The sequence below is a fragment of the Dryobates pubescens genome, chromosome 16 (assembly GCF_014839835.1).
Source record: "Dryobates pubescens isolate bDryPub1 chromosome 16, bDryPub1.pri, whole genome shotgun sequence".
Classification (NCBI taxonomy): domain Eukaryota; kingdom Metazoa; phylum Chordata; class Aves; order Piciformes; family Picidae; genus Dryobates; species Dryobates pubescens.
This window is the reverse complement of record NC_071627.1, coordinates 13,139,914-13,160,728: the sequence shown is the minus strand read 5'-3', so window position 1 is coordinate 13,160,728 and position 20,815 is coordinate 13,139,914. Positions and strand designations below refer to the sequence as shown.

The following is a 20,815-nucleotide window of genomic DNA, read 5'->3' as shown; positions in this document are numbered from 1 at the left end:
AGACAATGAGTTATCCATGTCCCAGCAATGTGCCCTTCTGGCCAAGAAGGCCAAAGGGCTCCTGTGGTACATTAAGAAGAGTGTGGCCAGCAGATCGAGGGAGGTTCTCCTGCCCCTCTGCTCTGCCCTAGTGAGTCCTGGGTCCAGTTCTGTGCTTCCCCAGTTCAAGAGGGGCAGGGAGTGTGTCCAATGCGTGGTGCAAAGATGATGAGGGGAGTGGGACATCTGATGAGGACAGGCTGAGAGACCAGGGGCTGTTTAGCCTGGAGAAGAGAAGGCTGAGAGGGGATAGGATGGAATAGAATAGAATAGAATAGAATAGAATAGAATAGACCAGAGCAGAGCAGAGCAGAGCAGAGCAGAGCAGAGCAGACCAGGTTGGAAGAGACCTTCAAGATCATCGCGTCCAGCCCATCAACCAATCCAGACCACCTGAAAAACTAAACCATGGCACCAAGCACCCCATCAAGTCTCCTCCTCCTCTCCTCTCCTCCTCCTCCTGGGATCTTAGTAAAGTCCATAAGTATCTGAAGGGTGGGTGTCAAGAAGGGGCCAGGCTCTTTCAGTGGTGTCCTGTGACAGGACAAGGGGCAATGGGCACAAATTGAAACTCAGGAAGTTCCCTGTCAACATGAGGAGAAACTTGTTTGGTGTGAGGGTGCTGGAGCCCTGGAGCAGGCTGCCCAGAGAGGTTGTGGAGTCTCCTTCTCTGGAGACTTTCAAGAGCCATCTGGATGTGTTCCTGGTTAACCTGCCTTAAGTTATCCTGCTTTGGCAGGGGGGGTTGAACTTGGTCCCTTCCAACCCCTACCATTCCATGATTTTATGATTATAGATTCTGCACAGGTCAGTAGAACCTCTGAATGTGAAACACCACATTGCAGGATGCTTTGATGCACTGCTGAGTTATCTCAGAAGTTCCAGCAGAGAAATCAGTTACTTAAATGAGACCCAGGCAAGGAGCTGGGTTTGGTTTTGGTGAGGGTTAAACAGTGCTGGACTGCATCCAGCAGAGCCCGGAGCCAAGGCCCAGCCTCCAGTATAGACAAGATGCTAATAAAAGGCTTGTTCCAACTTTTGGTAGTTTACAGTTAACATCTCCCTGTGATGTTTTATTTATTTGGCCAAGGTTTTTATGGTTTAATTGCGCAGCAATGATTTATATGCAAGGGAGCTGGCAGGGGGAAAAATCTCCTCCTGCCCAGCCTCTCCAAAAAAATGTTTTCCCTGGCTTGAGAGATCGAGTAACTTCTTACCCATTAAAGAGAATTTTGGTTGTTTTTTCCCCCCCTTTCTTCTGCATGGTTTCTATACTTAATATAGTATTAGGCTGGGAGAGTTGAGCTTGCTCAGCCTGGAGAAGAGAAGGCTTCAGGGAGATCTTCTGGTGGCCTTTCAGGACTTAAAGGGGGCAGACAGAGAGCTGGGGACAGACCATTGAGCAGGGTCTGTTGTGACAGGACAAGGGACAATGGTTGAACTCGAAGAGACAGAGTCAGATTGGAGAGCAGAGAGAAATGTTTGCCACCGAGGGTGGTGAGAGCCTGGCCCACGTTGCTCAGAGAGATGGTAGCTGCCCCATCCCTGGAACCATTGCAGGGGAGGTTGTGGATCAGAGCAACCTGCTCCAGTTGCAGATGTCCCTGCTGATGGCAAGGGGGTTGGACTGCATGACCTTGCAAGGTCCCTTCCCACCCAAACCAGTCTGTGAGTCTGATTTTAAGGAACTTGCCAAGTGTGCAATCATAGAATGGTAGGGGTTGGAAGGGACCTCTGGAGATCACCGACTCCAACTTCCCTGATAACCCTGGGACATCTCGATCAGGTTCCATTGAAGATGAGACTCCGTGTGGCCCTGGGCAGCCTGATCTCGTTGGAGGTGTCCCTGCTGAGTGTGGGGAGGCTGGACAAGATGACCTTCGAGGGTGTCTTCCAAGCAATTGCAATCTGTTAATCAGTAATGTGAAATTAATTACAGATTTCAAGGAAAAAAAGCTTTGAAGTTTCTCCTCCCTGGTCTCCAGCTGCCGGAAATCCAGCGCTGGGTTTCCTCTGCTGGCTTTCTGTTGCCATGTGGTCACATTCCATTATCTCACCTCTGCCTTTACCCACACTTTCCTAGCTCGAAAAACAAAGAAGAAGATCAAAGGCCTGCAGCAGGCGAGCGCCACGGGGGCGCGGGATGCTTCCGAGAGCCCCGGCAACAAGAGCATCGTTCCTGCCACCCTGCCCCAGCTCACCCCCACGCTGGTCTCGCTGCTGGAGGTGATCGAGCCCGAGGTGCTGTACTCAGGCTATGACAGCTCCCTGCCTGACTCCAGCTGGCGCATCCTCTCCACCCTCAACATGCTGGGGGGCCGGCAAGTGGTGGCTGCGGTCAAGTGGGCAAAGGCAATACCAGGTAAGGCACAAATGCTTTCGTCACCAGCTGCAGGATTTTCAACTTAAAATGCCGTTTCACATGCTGCTCTGGTGGGGGCAGTGGACTGGGTGATCTCTAGAGGTTCCTCCCAAACCCTTTTCTGGGATTCAAAGTGTCAGAGAACCATAGAATTGTTTTGGTTGGAAAACTCCTCTAAGATCATCAAGGCCAACTGTCAACACAGCACCACCATGGCCGTAAAACCCTGTCCCTGTGTTCCATGTCCACAAGTTTCTTGAACACCTCCAGGGACAGTGACTCCACCACCTCCCTGGGCAGCCTGTCCCAAACCCTGACCCTTCTGCAGCAAAGAAATTATTCCTCATGTCCAACCTAAACCTCCCCTGGCACAATTTCAGGCCATTTCCTCTTGTTCCACCACCTGATACAAGGCAGAAGAGACCAACCCCCACCTCACTCCAGCCTCCTTCCAGGGAGTAGTAGAGAACAATGAGGTCTCCCCTCAACCTCCTTTTCTCCTGAGTAAACAACCCCAGTTCCCTCAGCTGCTTCTCACCAGACCTGTTCTTCAGACCTTTCACAGGTGAAGGTTTGGTATTACCTGGGCTTATTCATGCCTCAGATAAATCTGGAGTGCAAAAGTGGGGGGAAATGCAGATGCAAAAATTTCCCTACTACAGTTACAAATTAGGTCATTTTGTTTGAACCCTTTGCAACAGGCTGCCCAGGAAGGTTGGGGAGTCCCCATCCATGCTGGTATTTAAAAACTGCTTGAATGTGGTGCTGAGGGATGTGGTTCAGTGCTGGTGGCTTAGCAGTAGTGGTGGGATTGTGAGCTCTAGGTGAGCAGTTGGACTTGATGATCTCGAAGGTCTCTTCCTACTTCGGTAGTTCTGTGTTTCTGTGATCATCATTTTCAGTGGTACCCAGTGACAGGACAAGGGGCACCAGCCACAAATGGGAACCCAGGAGGTTCCTCCTGAACAGCTTGTTTGGTGTGAGGGTGCTGGAGCCCTGGAGCAGGCTTGCCAGAGAGTTTGTGGAGTCTCCTTCTCTGGAGAGCTTCCAAACCCACCTGGACATTGTGGTCCTATGTAACCTGACCTAGGTGGTCCTGCTTTAGCAGGGACGGTGGACTGGGTGATCTCCAGAGGTCCTTTCCAACCCCAACCATGCTGGGATTCTGAAAACACTGAGTGCTAAAAGTCATAATAAAATAGAGGTTTGTTTGTGAAACTAATCAAAAGAACTATTCTTACTCTGGTTCCACCTCTTAGATAATTGTTTCTAGAATATTTTTAGCAGTGAGGTTCTGTTGACTTCTGGGCTGCTGCAGCTCTACTGGCTTGTCTGGGTCTGCATTCATGGCTGATTCTTTCTGTACTACCCCTCACCATATCTGTAGTGTTTTTCTTGGCTGAGATTAGAATCAGAGAAGCTCAGATTGGAAGGGACCTCAAGGATCATCTGGTCCGACCTTTCTTGGCAACAAGAGGCATTTGAGCGGCCAGTTCCAGGGTGGAAGTCAAGATGTTCCTTTTCTCTGAAGCACTGTAGTTAGACTAGATGTCACCTGGGGAATATCTGGTGCTATTTTAGCTCCCACCTGAAGATGCAGTCAGCAGTTCCCTTACAGAAGAAATTATGTCAAACCCCAGCATTGGACATAAGTCATGGTATGCCTTTGGGAGAGGCCTGAGATGAAAGTCAAGGTGAGTATCTGTTTGATCCTGACAGAACAAAGGCTGGTGGTTTTCTCCTTTCCACCTCTAGTCAGTACTGTTGGCTACCTGTTTTCAAAAGCCACCTCCCTGTTGCTTCTGTTGGCCAAGAATAACGTCATGGAGCAGGTCTGCCAAAGGAAAAGAGTCTCAGAGTGCTATTTATGAGTTGTCATCGTGGTTCTCTGGAGGCAGGGGAAATAAATTCACAGGGAGAAAAAAAGGCTGAACTCTGGGCAGGAACAACACCAGGCACCAGTACAGGTTAGGGATTGACCTGCTGGAAAGCAGCTCCATGGAGAAGGACCTTGGACTCCTGGTGGACAATGAGTTATCCACGGGACAGCAATGTGTGCTTGTGGTGAAGAAGGCCAAAGGTCTCCCAGGGTGCATTGAGAAGAATGTGGCCAGCAGGACAAGGGAAGTTCTCCTCCCCCTCTACTCTGCTTGTGAAACCACATCTGGAGCACTGTGTGTCCAGTTCTGGGCTCCCCAGCTCGAGAGGGACAGGGGTAGAGCAGAAAGTATCCAACAGAGGCTACAGGGTTGATGAAGGGAGTTGAACATCTGTCTGATGAGGCAAGGCTGAGAGATGTGGGGCTGTTTAGCCTGGAGAAGAGCAGCCCTAGAGGGAGTCTTATTAAAGCTTACAAATATCTGAAGGGTTGGGTGTTGAGAAGATGGTGGCAGTCTCTTTTCAGTGGTGGGCTGTGATAGGACAAGGGGCAGTGCATACAAACTGGAAGCCAGGAAGTTCCATGTTAACTTGAGGAACAGCTTGTTTGGTGTGAGGGTGCTGGAGTCCTGGAGCAAGCAGCCCAGAGAGGCTGTGGAGTCTTCCTTCTCTGGAGACTTGCAAGCCCCATGAGGATGGGTGCCATGGCAGGGCTGGGACTCGGTCTCTGGGAGGTCCCTTCCAACCCCCACCATTCTGTGATCCTATGAAATCAGTGTCCAGCAGAGATAGGAACAGAGAGACCTGTGTCTGTCAGGGCTTTTCTGCATTGGGGAGTTAGGCTGAAGTAGCTGAGATGTGCGTTAGGAGAAGTTCTCATCACACACTTTCTTCTGGGACAAGTCTTCAGGAGGCCATCTGCTCTTCTCAAATACAAATTTAGATACCACTACAACACTTCTGACTTCTGAACAGTTTCCCTAATTAGACAGACCCGTCGGGTTACAACAGATGCTCTTAATGCCAATCCTCTGCTTAATAATGGCATTAAAAGGAAGTCTTCATATCAGTTTTTAATCTTTTTTGGGTTGCTGAGGTGCTTCCTCGAGTATTTCATGTCTGTAAACCACAACTGGCTGTAGATGATCAGACACCAGCAGTAACCCAGCTCAGCTCTCGTTGCCAAACCCTCTCGCTGAGATTTCAAAATAGCCTTTTCCTGGAGGAGGCTTTGAGCAAAGATTTCAAGATTTGACCCAGTAAGTTTGAAATGACTTTGAAACACTTTGCTGGTGTTTTAGAAGTGGTAGCTGGTGGCTCCTGCTGCCTCTCCAAAGCCAGAAGCTTTTTTGAGGGAGCAGTTAGACATCCCAACAGGGAGACCTAATAGCAGCCTTCCAGTACCTGAAGGGGGCCTACAAGAAGGCTGCAGAGGGACTGTTTACAAAGGCCTGCAGTGACAGAGCAAGAGGCAGTGGTTTGAAATGAGAAAAGAGTAGATGTAGATTGGATGTTAGGAACAGGTTCTTTAGCATGAGGGTCCTGGAACACTGCAGCAGGTTGCCCAGGGAGGCAGCTGAGGCCAGATCCCTGGAGACACTCAAGGTCAGGTTTGACAAGGCTCTGAGCTACCTGATCTAGTGGAGAATGTCCCTGCTCACTGCAAGGGGGTTGGACTAGATGATCTTTGGAGGTCCCTTCCAGCTCAAACCATTCTGTGATGCTATTTATTAATCTGCTGAATGCTATTTGCAGATCTCCAGGAGGCAGCACTGGAACAAGGCCTTTAGATAGATGTCAGCTGCTTCATAAAATTAAACCAAATCAACTTGAATTCAGACTTTCATCACAATGAATAATAATTTAATAATGATTAAAGCCTGAATTCAAGTCAGTTTTGTTTAATTTCATTAACATCTGAGAATGATTAAAGCCTGAGTTCAAGCTGCACAGTATTTTTTTGGCTAGATGTAGGCAGGCTCTAATAGGAGCTGGGGTTGCCAATTAAAAGCTGCCTACATTTGAAGGGTGTTTAAGGGACCAATTTTCAGATTTCCCCCATTTCCTCACTCTTTAATTGGCTCTGTCCATGCCACATGAGCCTTGTACAATTAGAAGCAGTTAATGATGGTAGCTAGTGCAACAGAAGTTTTGTAAGTTCAGGATACAGTTGTTGTTCAGACCCCAGTTTGGCACTAAACCTTTGGTTGTCTACTGGAGTGCTCTCAAATAATGTAAATAATGCTGTTAGCTTGGGAAGAGAGCTCAGTGACTTATGGAAAGATATGAAATGAGTATTAATAGCATGTAAATACTATCAATATTTGTAGTGTAGATTCATAGAATGGTTTGGGTTCAAAGGGACTTTAAAGGTCATCCAGTTCCTGCCTGTGGTAGAGACACCTTCCACCAGACCAAGCTGCTCAAGGCCTCATCCAGCCTAGCTTGGAACACTTCTAACATTTCTCTTGTGAGGAAAGACTGAGACTTGGGGCTGTTTAGTCTGGAGGAGAGCAGACTGAGGGGTATCTCATCAGTGTTGACCAATATTTCAAGGGTGGGTGTCAGGAGGATGGGGCCAGGCTTTGTTCAGTGGTGCCCAGTGATGGGACGAGGGGTAATTAACACAAACTTGAACATCAAGAGGACACAGTCTCAAGCTGCACCAGGGGAGGTTTAGGCTGGAGCTTAGGAAGAAGTTCTACACAGAGAGAGTGATTGCCCATTGGAATGGGCTGCCCAGGGAGGTGGTGGAGTCACCATCACTGGAGGTATTCAGGAAGAGACTTGATAGGGTGCTTGGTTGCATGGTTTAGTTGATTAGGTGGTGTTGGATGATAGATTGGATGCGATGATCTTGAAGGACTCTTCCAACCTGGTCTGTTCTGGTCTGGTCTGGTCTATTCTATTCTATTCTATTCTATCAGAAGTTCCATCTGATCATGAGAAGGAACTTCTTTAAGGGTACTGGAGCACAGGAGTAAGCTGCCCAGAGAGGTGGTGGAGTCTCCTTCTCTGGGGACATTCAAAACCCACCTGGATGTGTTCCCGTGACCTTCTCTAGGTGACCCTGCTTTGGCAGAGGGGTTAGACTCAATGAGCTGCAGAGGTCCCTTCCAACCCCAACCTTACTGTGATACTGTGCTTTCTTTTTTCATCCAGCAAGCATGACACCTCCTGCTGTTCTGAACCCTGTGTTTCCTTTCTTTCTAATCTAAAATCCATGCCTGAGTTAGAGGCTCATAACGTGGCAGAGATGCTGTTGTTGCTTCAGCTGTGGTGGTCACAGAAGCGCTGATGGGATGCATTTTTAAAGGTGGTAGTGCAGAAGTTGTGCTGCTGCTAGCCATGGTCCTGTGCCAGCTTTGGGGTGTTCTTTTTGCAACCAACCCTCTCAAGCCTCCGTTCTTCCTTTCCCAGGTTTCCGAAACTTACACCTGGATGACCAAATGACCCTTCTGCAGTACTCCTGGATGTTCCTGATGGCTTTTGCTTTAGGATGGAGATCATACAAACAATCCAATGGAAACCTCCTGTGCTTTGCACCAGATCTGATTATTAATGAGTAAGTTAAGACCTGAGTCACTTCCCAGGTTTCTCAGGGTGAGATGAGCCTCCACGGAGCGCTCCTGGGGATCGCACTTGAGGGGTGAATCACTGGATAGCAGATTCCTGCAGAGATCACAGCTCAGGCTGGCATTTGAAGCTTGGGTTTGGAAGGGGCTTTAGTTGGTTGTTCTTTTTTTTTCCCTTTTTTCTTTCAGCAGAATGCTTCATGGTTTGAAATCAGGCAAATGAAAAGCTGCTGGTTGAGATATTAAATTTATTTAGATTAAGAAGGGCTTGTGGGAGGTGTTTGTACTAAAATCTGCCATATTGTGACTGCTCCTGCACCATTCATTATTTAATCTTTAAATTGTGGTGGTTGGAAAATACCTTCAAAATCACCCAGGCCAGCCCTTAACTCAGCACTGCCAGCTCACCACTAGTCCATGTCCCTCAGCACCACATCTCCACCGCTTTGAAAGCCCTCCAGGGAATGGGGGCTCCACTGTGGCCCCAGGCAGCCTGGGCCAGGGCTCAGCAACCCTCAAGGAGAAGAAACTGTACCTTATGTCCAACCTAAACCTCCCCTGGTGCAACTTGAGACCATTTCCTCTCATTCTGTCACCTGATACTAGAGAGAAGAGACCAACAATCACCTCACTGCAACCTCCTTTCAGGGAGTTGCAGAGAGCAATGAGGTCTCCCCTCAGCCTCCTTTTCTCCAGAGTGAAAAACCCCTGTTTCCTCAGCTGCTCCTCACCACACCTGTTCTCCAGACCCTTCACCAGCTCTGTTACCCTTTCCTGGACCTGCTCTAGTACCCCAATGTGCTTCTTGGAGCAAGGGGCCCAAAACTGACCCCAGGATTCGAGGTGACTGGTGTATTCCCTTTATTTTTTTCAAAGTGTTTATGCAGGCTTTATAAACTGTAATCATTTCTTGATCAGCAGCATCATTGTTCTTCAAAGAAAGGTGAGGAGCACCTGGCAGATGGGGACCAATCTCTGTGCTGTTGATTACAGTTCTTCAAATATTTTCCATCCCTGGAGATACTTAAGGTCAGGCCTCTGAACAACCTGATCTAGTGGAGGATTTCCCTGCTGGCTGCAGGGGTTTTGGACGAGATGACCTTTGGAGGTCCCTTCCAACCTGAACTATTCTGTGGTTCTATGATTCTCCATCTCTGGACTAACATAGTCTCAGTGAATTGGAATTGAAATAAAATAGAGTAGAGTAGAGTGAAGTGGAGTAGAGTAGAGTAGAGTAGAGTAGAATAGAATAGAATAGAATAGAATAGAATAGAATAGAATAGAATAGAATAGAATAGAATAGAATAGACCAGGTTGGAAGAGACCTTCAAGATGATCGTGTCCAACCTATCATCCAGCACCACCCAACCAACTGAACCATGCAACCAAGCACCCTATCAAGTCTCCTCCTGAACACCTCCAGTGAGTGTTGTCACTAATGAGCAGCATAACAACATCTAATTTGCTGTCAGTCAGAGGGCTCCTGCTGTTCTATCAGTGGGCCAAAGCCACAGAGCTTTAGAGCTGAGGGTGTGCTGCTACTCCTAAAAAATCCCAACTGGAAGGATAATTCTCAAATTCATTCCAGTCACTGCTTTGCTACAGAGGTTGTTTATCAACATGACTTTTCAGTGAAGCTGGCAGTCTGAGGGCACTGCAGGTGCTCCTCCAGTGTGCTGCAGGTTCTCCATAGAACTCTCTGGTTGTAGCTTTTGATGTACCTTTAATCAAAACAAATGCAGCCACCTCAGAGTGAAACTGGACAAACACAGAAACCCACTGCTGACTTCTCAGGAGCCTCTGAAGTGGGAAGGTTTAGGTTGGATAGTAGGAAAAATGTCTTTCCTGGAAGAGTAGTCTCTGCCTCTTTGCAGCACCTCCAGGGATGGGGATTCAACCACCTCCCTGGGGAGCCGGTTCCAGTCTTTGAGAGGTCTTTCAGTGAAGAAGTTTATTCTAATGTCCAACTGAGACCTCCCCTGTCTTCAGCTTTAGGAAGAGAAACTCTGCCTTTGAAGAGTTCTCATTGCTCTCTACAATTCCCTGAGGGGAGGTTGCAGTGAGGGGGTTGTTGGTCTCTTTGCCCTAGCATCAGGTGTTAAAGCAAGAGGAAATGGCCTGAATTTGTGCCAGGGGAGGTTTAGGGTGCCCAGGGAGGTGGTAGAGTTTCTCTGGAGGTGTTCAAGTAACATGTGGACATAGCACTAGGGGACATGGTTTAATGGCCCTCATGGTGTTTGGACTTGATGACCTTAGAGGGCTTTTCCAACCCAAACAATTCCATGATTCTCCAAGCCTGGGTGACTTGAATGGACATAACTGCCAAATAATTTGGATAATACTGAATTCTTTATGGGGAAGGTTTCCCTGCCATGGCAGAGGGCTGTAACTGGATGATCTTTTAAGCCACTTCCAATCCATTTTGTGATTCTCTGATGACAAAACTTCCTTTGGTTTCATGTAATCTGCTCGAGCATCTGAGCAGCACGAGTCTTGCACACCTTTATCCTTGCACCAGCCCTGTCCACCATTATTCCTCTGTAGTTACTAATTACTTAACACAGAGTAGCAAGATCTGCTAGCTCATGTTGACAGGTTTCAGGCAAGTGGGCTGCCCACAAAAAACCTGTCTAACCCGTCAGGAGGTTTGTCAAGCTGCATCTCCAGCTAGCAGATCCTTGGCACTGATAAATCTCTTCCCCTGACTGAACACAGAGCTGCTCAGAAGGCAGAGGACTTGTTTGGCCTGGTGCTCAGGTAGCTGTAGCCATGGTAGTGTTGATTGCCACCATTCATTACTACTGTTATTGATTCCACCAGCATTGATTTTCCAAGCATCATCAACACAGTCTGTGGGGAGAAAGGGAATTAAGCTCTGCCCTTCTTGAGTCTTAAGCTGGCAGCTTGGTGATTTGACCAGGCCTCTCTTAAGAATTGAATATGCATTGAATATTCCCCTTTTGTGTCTGTGCTCCTGTCATTGGAGCAGATGATCCTTGGGATCCCTTCCAACCTGCCATGCTGTGATTAGTGATTCATTTATTTGGGGGAAAAACAAAATACAGTAAAACAATGCAATACATTTGAATAATGTTCATCATATTGTGTATATTCTAGGCTGAGACATCAGCTAAGGATGGGAAGGGTGGATCCTAGAGTTGCTGTGAGATGAACAAAAACCATTTTTCATGGCATTTGTTGGGTGCAAAAAGGTTCCACCAAATGTATCCATAGAATTGTTCTCATTTCATCTCCTTATGCTTCATTTTCTCCTTCATTTCTGGGCAGAGATAATAGCCTTTAATGGAGCAGTGTGGGATTATTCATTAGACTCTGCATTTCACACTGCAAAACAAGAATTCCTCTTTGCTTTTCCAACAGAGCTACGTCTGTGTCAGCTGGCAGTTTCCATATGTGGATCTTGTAGGGCTGGTACAGATGCAGGTATAGATAGATGGAGGTACAGGTAGAAATAGATACAGATACAGATGTAGATAGACATCCTTGATATCAGTCCAGGCTGGGGGATGATGAGACAAGCGCTGCAGAAAAGGACTTGGGGGTGCTGGTGGATGACAAGCTGGACAGCAGCCAGCAATGGGCACTTAACAGCCCAGCCAATGGCATCCTGGGCTGCATCAAAAGCAGTGTGGCCAGCAAATGGAGAGAGCTGATTCTGCCCCTCTGCTCTGGTGAGCCCTCACCTGGAGTACTACATCCATCTCTGGGACCCCCAGCAGAAGAGGGACATGGACCTGCTGGACTTGGGACTGTTCAGGCTGGAGAAGAGGTGGCTTCAGGAAGACCTTAGAGCTGTGTTTCAACATCTGAAGGGGACCTACAGGAAGGCTGGGGAGGGACTGTTTAGAAGGACCTGTGGGGATAGGATGAGGGGCAGTGGTTTGAAACTGGAGCAGGGGAGGTTTAGGCTGGACATCAGGAGGAAGCTCTTCACAACGAGGGTGGTGAAATACTGGAACAGGTTGCCCTGGGTTGTGGTTGTGGCCCCATCACTGGAGACTTTCAAAGACCCATCTAGGTGTGTTCCTGTGTGCCCTGCCCTGGATGATCCTGCTCTGGCAGGGTGGATGGATTGGATGACCTCTGGAGGTCCCTCCCACCCCCTGTCATTCTATGACTCTGTAATTCCCAGAACTATTTCTGAACATTCTTTGGTAACTAATTCTGTGGAGTCAGGATCATCTGTTTTTGTTTTTTGGGGGTTGGGTGGTTTTTTTTTCCCCAGCCCAGCAGCATCTTGCTGCTGATTTTTCCTCTTTTATAGACTTAGCAGAGCTGAATGACTCACAGCAGTGTGGAAAATCATGGCAGGCTTTTGTCAGCAGCACGCATCCCACACCGCAGGCATGCCTGCGGCCCCGGTACCTGACATGGGCTTCCATGGAGCTGCAGCTTCCAGCTCTGCCTCTTTTCTGAGGCAGAGGAATGTTTGATACCTGTAGAACAAGGTGAATCCAAACAGACTGAGATTTACAATCACTAAAGCAGGGTCACATCAGCCTAGAAAAGAGCAGGCTCCAGGGAGATCAGGATTTGAAATGGGCTGCGGGAGAGCCAGAGAGGGATTTTTTGCAAAGGCTTGGAGTGACAGGATGAGGGCTGATGGCTTCAAACTGGAAGGAGCTGAATTTAGATGAGACTTTGGGAAGAAATTCTTCCCCATGAGGGTGGTGAGGCGCTGGAACAGGTTGCCCAGAGATGCTGTGGAGGCTCCAAGACTGGCAGTGTTCTAAGCTAGGCTGGATGGGGCCTTGGCCAGCCTGATCCAATGGAAGCTGTAGAGAGCAATGCAGTCTCCCTTCAGCCTCCTCTTCTCCAGACTGAACAACCCCAGTTCCCTCATGCCATTACTAGGTATAATACCACTTTTAATCATCTAATTAGAGCACCTGGTTTAAGTGTTACACCTGGTTGATGTGTGGCTGCATTAACTCACAGAGCTGCTGAATGCCCTCTGTCTGTGAAACTGAACAGGGAATGAGAGAGCCCCAAATCCTCTGCTCCTCGCAGGCTCTTCGCTCTGTGACTTGATGCAGATCCTTGGACAGCCTCCCTGCGCCCAGCCCCATGGCAGCTGAGGTCATCTGATGTGCTCTGGCCAGGAGATCAGCAAGGGCAGTGTCTGGGACCTCTTCCCAGAGCCTGTGCCAGCGTTCAGGGCTATCCAGTGAATCAGCTTCCCTCTGCTGCTGATACAGCCTGGATCCGCTGCCCTCTGAGGGTATAGTGCAGAGCTCAGCTGTGTTCCCCTGCTCTCGAGGGAGGGAGTTCTGCCTCACTCTCCCTTTTTGAGGACTGCAATTTCCATAGCCTTGGTGTTACCAAAAGCCTGCCTGTCTTCAGGTAGCTTCTCAGACCTGCCAAGGCCATCGCATCTGCAGCAGATAGACCCAAATGCCAGGCTGACCCATTTAATAATGTTTGCTTTAACTTTCTGCCCAGAAATGGCAACAGTTTTGCAGGAGGAAAACTGCTGAGCCCTGGCTTGGAATGTGTTTAAATTACTCAATTTGAGATCTGTCAGATGCCCTTTGATACGGCCCAGAGAGAACACACCAAAGGGCCAAATAGTGTCAAGTGCCCTGAGAAACATCCCCCAGCAGCACATCCTGCACTTAACTCTGATTTCTGGAGTGGCTGAGGGACCTGGGATTGTTTAGTCTGGAGAAAAGGAAGCTGTGGAGAGACCTCAGTGCTCTCTACAACTCCCTGAAAGGAGGTTGCAGTGAGGTGGGGGCTCATCTCTTCTCTCTACTATCAGGTGATAGAAGGAGAGGAGTGAGGTCTAGGTTGGACATGAGAAACAATTTCTTTGCTGCAAGAGTGGTCAGGCATTGAAACAGGCTGCCCAGGGAGATGGTGGAGTTACCATCCCTGGAGGTGTTCAAGAAACTTGTGGACATGGCACTTTGGGATGTGGTTTAGTGGCCATGGTGGTGTTGGGTCAATGGTTGGAGCTTTGAGGTCTTTTCCAGCCCAAACAAGTCTATGATTCTATGATCCATGCAGCTTACCTCGAGTGTGCTTTGTGTCCTGGCTGTTTCTCCTTGATTCTCAAGGTGTAACAGAATGCCAGTGTCTGTGGACCATGAGTGAGCTGTAGATACATTTGTGTGTAAAGCAGTGCCACACAGAGAGTCCTGTCACACTCAGAAGGCGTTGTCCAACACCATGTGTTTGGAAATGATGGGAGTTTAGACTTGTGCTTGATTTGGATTAATACAGCCACAAGAGTTGGGGTTGTTCAACCTGGAGAAGATTCCAGGGAGACCTTAAAGCAGCCTTCCAGTACCTGAAGGGGCTACAGGAGAGTTGGGGTAGGACTTCAGACAACAGCTTGGAGTGACAGGATGAGAGCCAATGGCTTTGAGCAGGAAGAGAGGAGATTTAGACTGGAGAGTAGGAAGAAATTCTTTACTGAGGTGAGACGCTGGAATAGGTTGCCCAGGGAGGTTGTGGATGCCCCCTCCCTGGAGGTGTTTAAGGCCAGGTTGGGTGAAGCCTTGAGCAACCTGGGCTAGTGGGAGGTGTCCCTGCCCATGGCAGGGGGTGGGAGCTAGATAGTCTTTAAGGTCCCTTCCCACCCAAACCCTTCTATGGTTAGTGCAGTGAACTTGTCTTGTTTCTCTACACAGCTTAAATACTTCAGGACTTGCAGACTCCAAGAAGTTAGTTACTAAGTTCCTGAACTGAAATTTAGGTCTAGTTTGTGATGAAATGTTGTGTTGTCTCTTGACAACAGAACTTGCTGACCAGCCTTTGGTAAAAGCAGGCTCCTATTGTTACACTGGGGTTTCATACATCACACTCCTGGGCTGCAGTTCTGGGCCAGTGCCCATGGCGATGGAGGCAGTGGGCAGACCAAACATTGTTTTGATCATGTACCAGCTTGTCATCTGTCTCTAAAACCCCTGCATGAATGAAGCATGGAAAAAAGACTTAGATTTGGGACTGTACATTGAACTAATTTCTCTACTCTTTACTCCTCAGGCAGAGAATGAATCTACCCTGTATGTATGAACAATGCAAACACATGCTCATGGTTGCCCGAGAGCTGTCACGCCTGCAAGTCTCCTACGAAGAGTATCTCTGCATGAAGACCTTGCTTCTCCTCTCTACAAGTAGGTTAACAGTTAAATGCCTCTGTGAACCTTTGTTATGTTTATCTCTATTCCCACCTCTACGATATTTCCTCAACTCTCCTTTTATTTGGAACAGCATCACATTAGATGCTTGTCAGTGGTGTGACCAGCAGGACCAGGGAAGTGATAGCCACAGTTGAGGTTCACAGACATGACTGAAAGGCTGAAGCATCACCTATGAGGAGAGGCTGAGAGAAGTGGAGTTGTTCAGCCCAGAGAAGAGAAGGCTCCAGGAGGACCTGATTTCAGCCTTCCAGTATCTAAAAGGGGTCTACAAGAAAGCTGGAGGGGGTCTTTCATTAGCATGCAGTGATAGGACAAGGGGTGATGGCTGTAAACTGGAAGAGGGAGACTTAGATAAGACATAAGAAAGAAAGTCTTTATTATGAGGCTAGTGAGGCACTGGAACAGGTTGCCCAGAGGTGCTGTGGATATCCCATCATTGGAAGTGTTGAATCAGGTTGAATGGGGCTCTGAGCAACCTGATAACAGTGGAAGATGTCCTTGCTCATGGCAGGGCAATGGACTAGATGATCTTTCCCTTGGGCCCCTTCCAACACAAACAATCAAATGATTCAGCAATGTGCCTCCAGCTCACCAGCATCACAAATGTGATTTAAAATTGGCTTGAGGTGTCTGATAGCAAATCAAAGTGAAAATGTTCTGCTGGGTACCTCATCATACAGGGTTAATGAAGAGGTGTTCAAGGCCAGGTTGGATAAAGCCTTGAGCAGCCTGGTCTAGTGGGAGTGGAACTAGATGACCTTTAAGGTCCCTTGATCTCTGAGGTCTTTTCCAACCTGGTTGTCTCAACCATTCTAGGGTTCTATGACTTCTGCTTTTAGACATTAATGCTGAGGCCATACAAATGGTGTTGAGAACTTCCCAAGATCAACAGAGAGGCCTAGCTCCCAACTGCACTTTGAAATGCTTCAAAAATGCATGAATCACAAACTGACAGAAGAGCAGAGCAGAGACTGTCCCTGGTGAGGCTGCACCTCAAATACTGGGTTCAGTTTGGGACCATTCACTATGAGAAGGTTGGACATTAGGAACAGTTTCTTCCCCAGAAGGCCTGTCCAGGTCTGGCCTAGGCTGCCCATGGGCCCATAGGACTGAGGAAGTTGTGAGGCAGTGACTGCAGTTCTTCTGGAGCCTTTGTGCTCCTGCTTGACTAAAGATGGTTTCTGGTTGGGTGTAGTGACAAGGACCTGGGGGTGGATTAGAAGTGTCAGTGAGAGCCATAGTACATAGAAAGGTTTCTCAGCATAGATTCATAGAATGGTTTAGGTTGAAGGGGACCTTGAAGGTTATCCAGTTCCAACTCCCCTGCCATGGGCAGGGATACCTTCCACTGGACCTGGTTGCTCAAGGCCAGGATTAGAAATTCTGAAAACTGTAGTCAGTTCATCATAGCAAGAGCTCAAACACCCCTCAGCTTTCCTCTTCTCAGACAATAACAGCATCAGTTCTTCTAAAGAAATGACACCTTGATAGCTTTGGGCTTTTCCCAGCTGAAAGCAGGAGGCTGGTGTAGCCCAGCACTGAGGCCCTGTTGGAGGCCAGGTGATGTGTGTGGGCAGGAGAGGTGCCACGACCGGCTCCTCCCCATGCCTGTCGCCTCGGTGGCCTGGCAAGGACCAGCTCAGCCTCACCTGCCAAGCCCAGAACTGGAACAAGAGCTCTTTTCAGAGGGAACTTTCAGCTCCACGCTGCCCTGGGCTATGCTGAACTTGAACCTTCCCCAAAACTGCAGATTTCTGAAACCTTTCCCAAAAATTCCTCAAGTGTTTTGGATGTGGTGGAAGCCAACTTTCCTTAGAGAGCTTGGAAATTTCCTTGAAGGAATTTCCATGGCAGAAATGGTGAAGAGGCAACAGTCATGGAATGCAGCCTGTTGATGAGGGAGCTGTGGAAGCCCTGGTGCTAACCAGCTCCTCTGTCGTATTTACAGCTAAAGACAACCAATTCTCAGATGTCTTTCTGAGTACAGACATTGTGTGAGGGGAACATTGTGGACTTCTGCAAGTTGCAAGCTGAAATTTGTGCAGCTTTGTCATCCACAGCTTTAGTTTCTATTTATTGTGTTTCTCTGTTAAGTTTCCCAAGAGAGGAGAAGGAGTAGGAGGAGGAGTAAAACAGGAATCCCACGCGGGTCTAGACACGTAGCTGACACATAGACGGAGCTCACAGACCTCTTCAATCACTGAAGCACCAGCTGACATCTTGTCATCTCCTGTGGAGACAAGGCAGACAGGATGCTCCAGCATCTCACAGATGCTGACAGTGTAGGGAGGGATGGAGTTTTTAGGCAAGGGAGGGTGCTTCAGGGGCTCTTTCCTCCTCTCTTGCTTTCAGTTGGCTTTGTCTCAGCTCTCTCTCTTCTCTACCTCCACCTCCTTCCATTCACTTCACCAAGGTAATTAAAGGCTTCAAATCAAGCCTCTTTTAAGGACCACAGGAGTCCATATCCCTGATTTCTCCTGATTTGTTTACTAGTCCTTGGTGTTTAGAAGGACCGGCCCAGTAGGAGAGCACAGACACAGGAACTTACCATGGATTTCATAGAACCATAGAATAGTTTGAGTTGAAAGGGAGCTCAGAGATCATCTACTTCAACCTGCTGCCATAGGCAGGGATGCCTCTCATCTAGACTTGGTTGCCCAAGGCCTCATCCAACCTCGCCTTGAACTCTTCCAGGCAAGGGGCATCCACAATCATTCTGGGCAGCCTATTCCAGAATCTCATCACCCTCATACTGAAGAACTTCTTCCTAAGATCCAAACTAACCCTGCTGTTCCTCATTTTAAAACCACTCCCCCGTGTCCTATTGCTGGACAGCCTTATTAAAAGTCCCTCTCCAGCCTTCCAGTAGGATCCCTTCAGGTATTTGAGTCTGAATACAGGCCTCAGTCTCCATGTCTTGGGTTCCTAACCCACAGTTCTTCATCTGTCCATGATTCATCCCTATTTCAAGAAGTTCTACAGAGACCCAAGTCCCTCCTGCCTTGGGCAGGCAGCTTGTTGTCCAGTGTCTCTGTCCCGCCTTGACTGGACAGGTTATTTGATCCGTGTCAGGAGACTTGGAACTCCATGATCTTTCAGGATCCTTTCTGAGCCAAGCCATCCTGTGACCCTACTAACCAGGTCATCCTGTGATCCTGCAAGCCAAGCCACCCTGTGATCCTTGCTCTTTTCTCCCCTCAGCACAGAGAAGTTTTTAATGGAATCTGTCCAATGTCACATTTCCCCAGGCACTTAAAACACAGCAGCCAGCCCTGGTGGTTCTTCCTCAGGGCACTTCCTGGCCTCAGTGTTGTTGCCTCCATGGTCGAGTTCCCTTCCTTCTAATTTTTGGGGGTTAACTTTGGATTCTTTTGTTTTGCCTGTGGTGTTTCTTAGTCCTGTGCTGTTTGTTAACCAGTCATCTGACTTGGTTCCTGCTCTCTCCTCTCCTTTCTCCCCAGTCATCGAGCCCAAGTTCTTTTTTTTTGCGGTCATTTTTGCATGACTCGTGTCAGAGAGCTCAAATAACAACTCAATTCATAGATGTATAATGTCTTAAAGGTTTGTCTCCATGTTGCAGTTCCCAAGGAGGGCCTGAAGAGTCAATCTCTGTTTGAAGAAATCCGAATGACCTACATCAAAGAGCTGGGGAAGGCCATCGTGAAGAGGGAAGGGAACTCCAGCCAGAACTGGCAGCGCTTTTATCAACTGACGAAGCTGTTGGACTCTATGCATGATGTAAGTCCTGCCAGATGAAGAGGTTTGGGGATCTAAGAGTGATCTCCTCTATCCTTGTATTTAAAGGGATAAATGTGGGGTGGAGGCAGTCATAGAATCTTGAACACTTCCAGGGACGGTGACTCCACCACCTCCCTGGGCAGCACATTCCAATGGCTAATGACCCTCTCAGGGAAGTGTCTTCAGTTTGTGAAAATGTGGGTCTAAAATGAGAGAATCACAGGATTGTTGTGGTTGGAAAAGACACTGCAGATCATGGGAACAAATTACTCCTGGGGAGATCCCCAGTGGACTCCAGAAGAAAGTGTTTCCTCGTGAGAGCAGTTGGACATTGGAATTCTCTCCCAGGGGAGCTGGTGGAGTCTCCTACACTGGGTGTTTTTAAGGCTCAGCTTGACAGGGTGCTGGGCCAGCTCCCCTCAGCTCTCCTGTTATCTAGAAAGGTTGGGCCAGGTGATGCTTGGAGTCCCTTCCAAGCTGGCATTCTGTGGGGTTGAGTCTGTGATCATGGAGTCCAACCATTGAAAATGGAGGAACTTGGAAAGTGGGAATCATTTTGCAGTTGTGAAGTTTAAAAGCAAGGTTATCCTGGAGACAAACTGTTGAAGTCCCATTGGAGTGGTTTGAAAGGGTGTTAAAACAATGCAGCAGTGCTATTTGTGGGGTTAGCAGGGAATTTCAGGCTGGCTCCTTTTGCTGTGGGTGCTCTAAGCTGTATATGTCTGAGTAGTATTCAAGCTGGATAAGGCAGCAGAAACTTTGAGACCTCAAAATAATTTCTTTTTTTGCCTTGTTACCTTACCAAGCACCTGGAAAGATCTCATTAAGCTTCTCCATATGTATGTGATTGATAAGCTAGAATGAGAAATAGACGTGAGGAGGGAATTAGGCATTAGGAGGAAATTACACATCAGGAAGAAATTGTTCCCCATGAGGGTGATGAGGCACTGGAACAGGTTGCCCAGAGAAGCTGTGGAGGCTCCAAGCCTGGCAGTATTGAAAGCCAGGTTAGATGGGACCTTGAGCAACCTGTTCTAGAGGAAGGTGTCCTTGCCCATGGCATGGGGTGGGAACCAGATGATCTTTAAGGTCCTTTCCAACCCAAACAAGTCTGTGATTCTATGAACTGATACAAAATCTCTTCAGTATTTGTAGAGTCATGGAACTGATGTGGCTGGAAAATACCTCCAAGATCATTGAGTCCAACCATCAACCTAAGATCGCCATGGGCATTAAACCCTTTGTAGAGCCTGGCACAGTGCCTCACTTGGTGTATATCAAAATGTCCTTTGCAGACTTACTCATTATGATAAGGATGACTCTGGCTGGCTGCCCCTTGTCACACATACCCTCTCAGTGGGGTGTGAGGTGTCGCTTGGGTGGGCTGAGGCCAGTGGGATGAGGTTTAACAAGACCAAGTTCTGGGTCCTGCACTTCGGTCACAACAGCCCCAAGCAATGGCACAGGCTTGGTGCAGGGTGGCTGGAAAGCAGCCTAGTGGAAAAGGATCTGGAGGTGTTGGTGGATGGGTGGCTGAAGATGAGCCAGCAGTCTGCCCAGGTGGCCAAGAAGGCCAACAGCATCTTGGCCTGGATCAAAACCAGTGTGTCCAACAGGAGTAGGGAAGTGATTGTGCTTCTGTACTTGGCCCTGGTGAGGGCACAGCTTGAGTCCTGTGTTCAGTTCTGGGTGCCACAGGATAGGAAAGATACTGAGGTGCTGGAGGGTGTCCAGAGAAGAGCAGTGAGGCTGGTGAGGGGTTTGGAGGGCATCATCCAAAGAATGGATGAGTTGGGGTTGTTTAGTCTGGGGAAGAGAAGGCTAAGGAGAGAGCTCATTGTTCTCTACAGCTCCCTGAAGGAAGGTGGGAATTTTTCTCTTCTCCCTAGTATCAGGTGATAGAAGGAGAGGGAAATGGCCTGAAATTGTGCCAGGGGAGGTTTTGGTTGGGCATGAGGAACAGTTCCTTTGCTGCGAGAGTGGTCAGGCATTGGAACAGGCTGCCCAGGGAGGCGGTGGAGTCACCATCCCTGGAGATGTTCAAGAAAGTTGTG

The 20,815-nt window shown here is 48.3% G+C and overlaps 1 protein-coding gene across 1 annotated transcript in view; it reads left to right on the top strand.

Annotated features, from left to right (window-relative positions):
• NR3C1 (nuclear receptor subfamily 3 group C member 1) overlaps nucleotides 1-20,815 on the top strand; it is an 87,821-nt gene that overhangs the window by 66,645 nt on the left and 361 nt on the right. Inside the window, exons 5-8 of the mRNA XM_054168490.1 lie at nucleotides 2,123-2,401; nucleotides 7,700-7,844; nucleotides 14,866-14,996; nucleotides 18,604-18,761. Of these exons, the coding sequence (XP_054024465.1) occupies nucleotides 2,123-2,401; nucleotides 7,700-7,844; nucleotides 14,866-14,996; nucleotides 18,604-18,761 (713 nt within the window). The remainder of the gene's footprint in view (nucleotides 1-2,122; nucleotides 2,402-7,699; nucleotides 7,845-14,865; nucleotides 14,997-18,603; nucleotides 18,762-20,815) is intronic.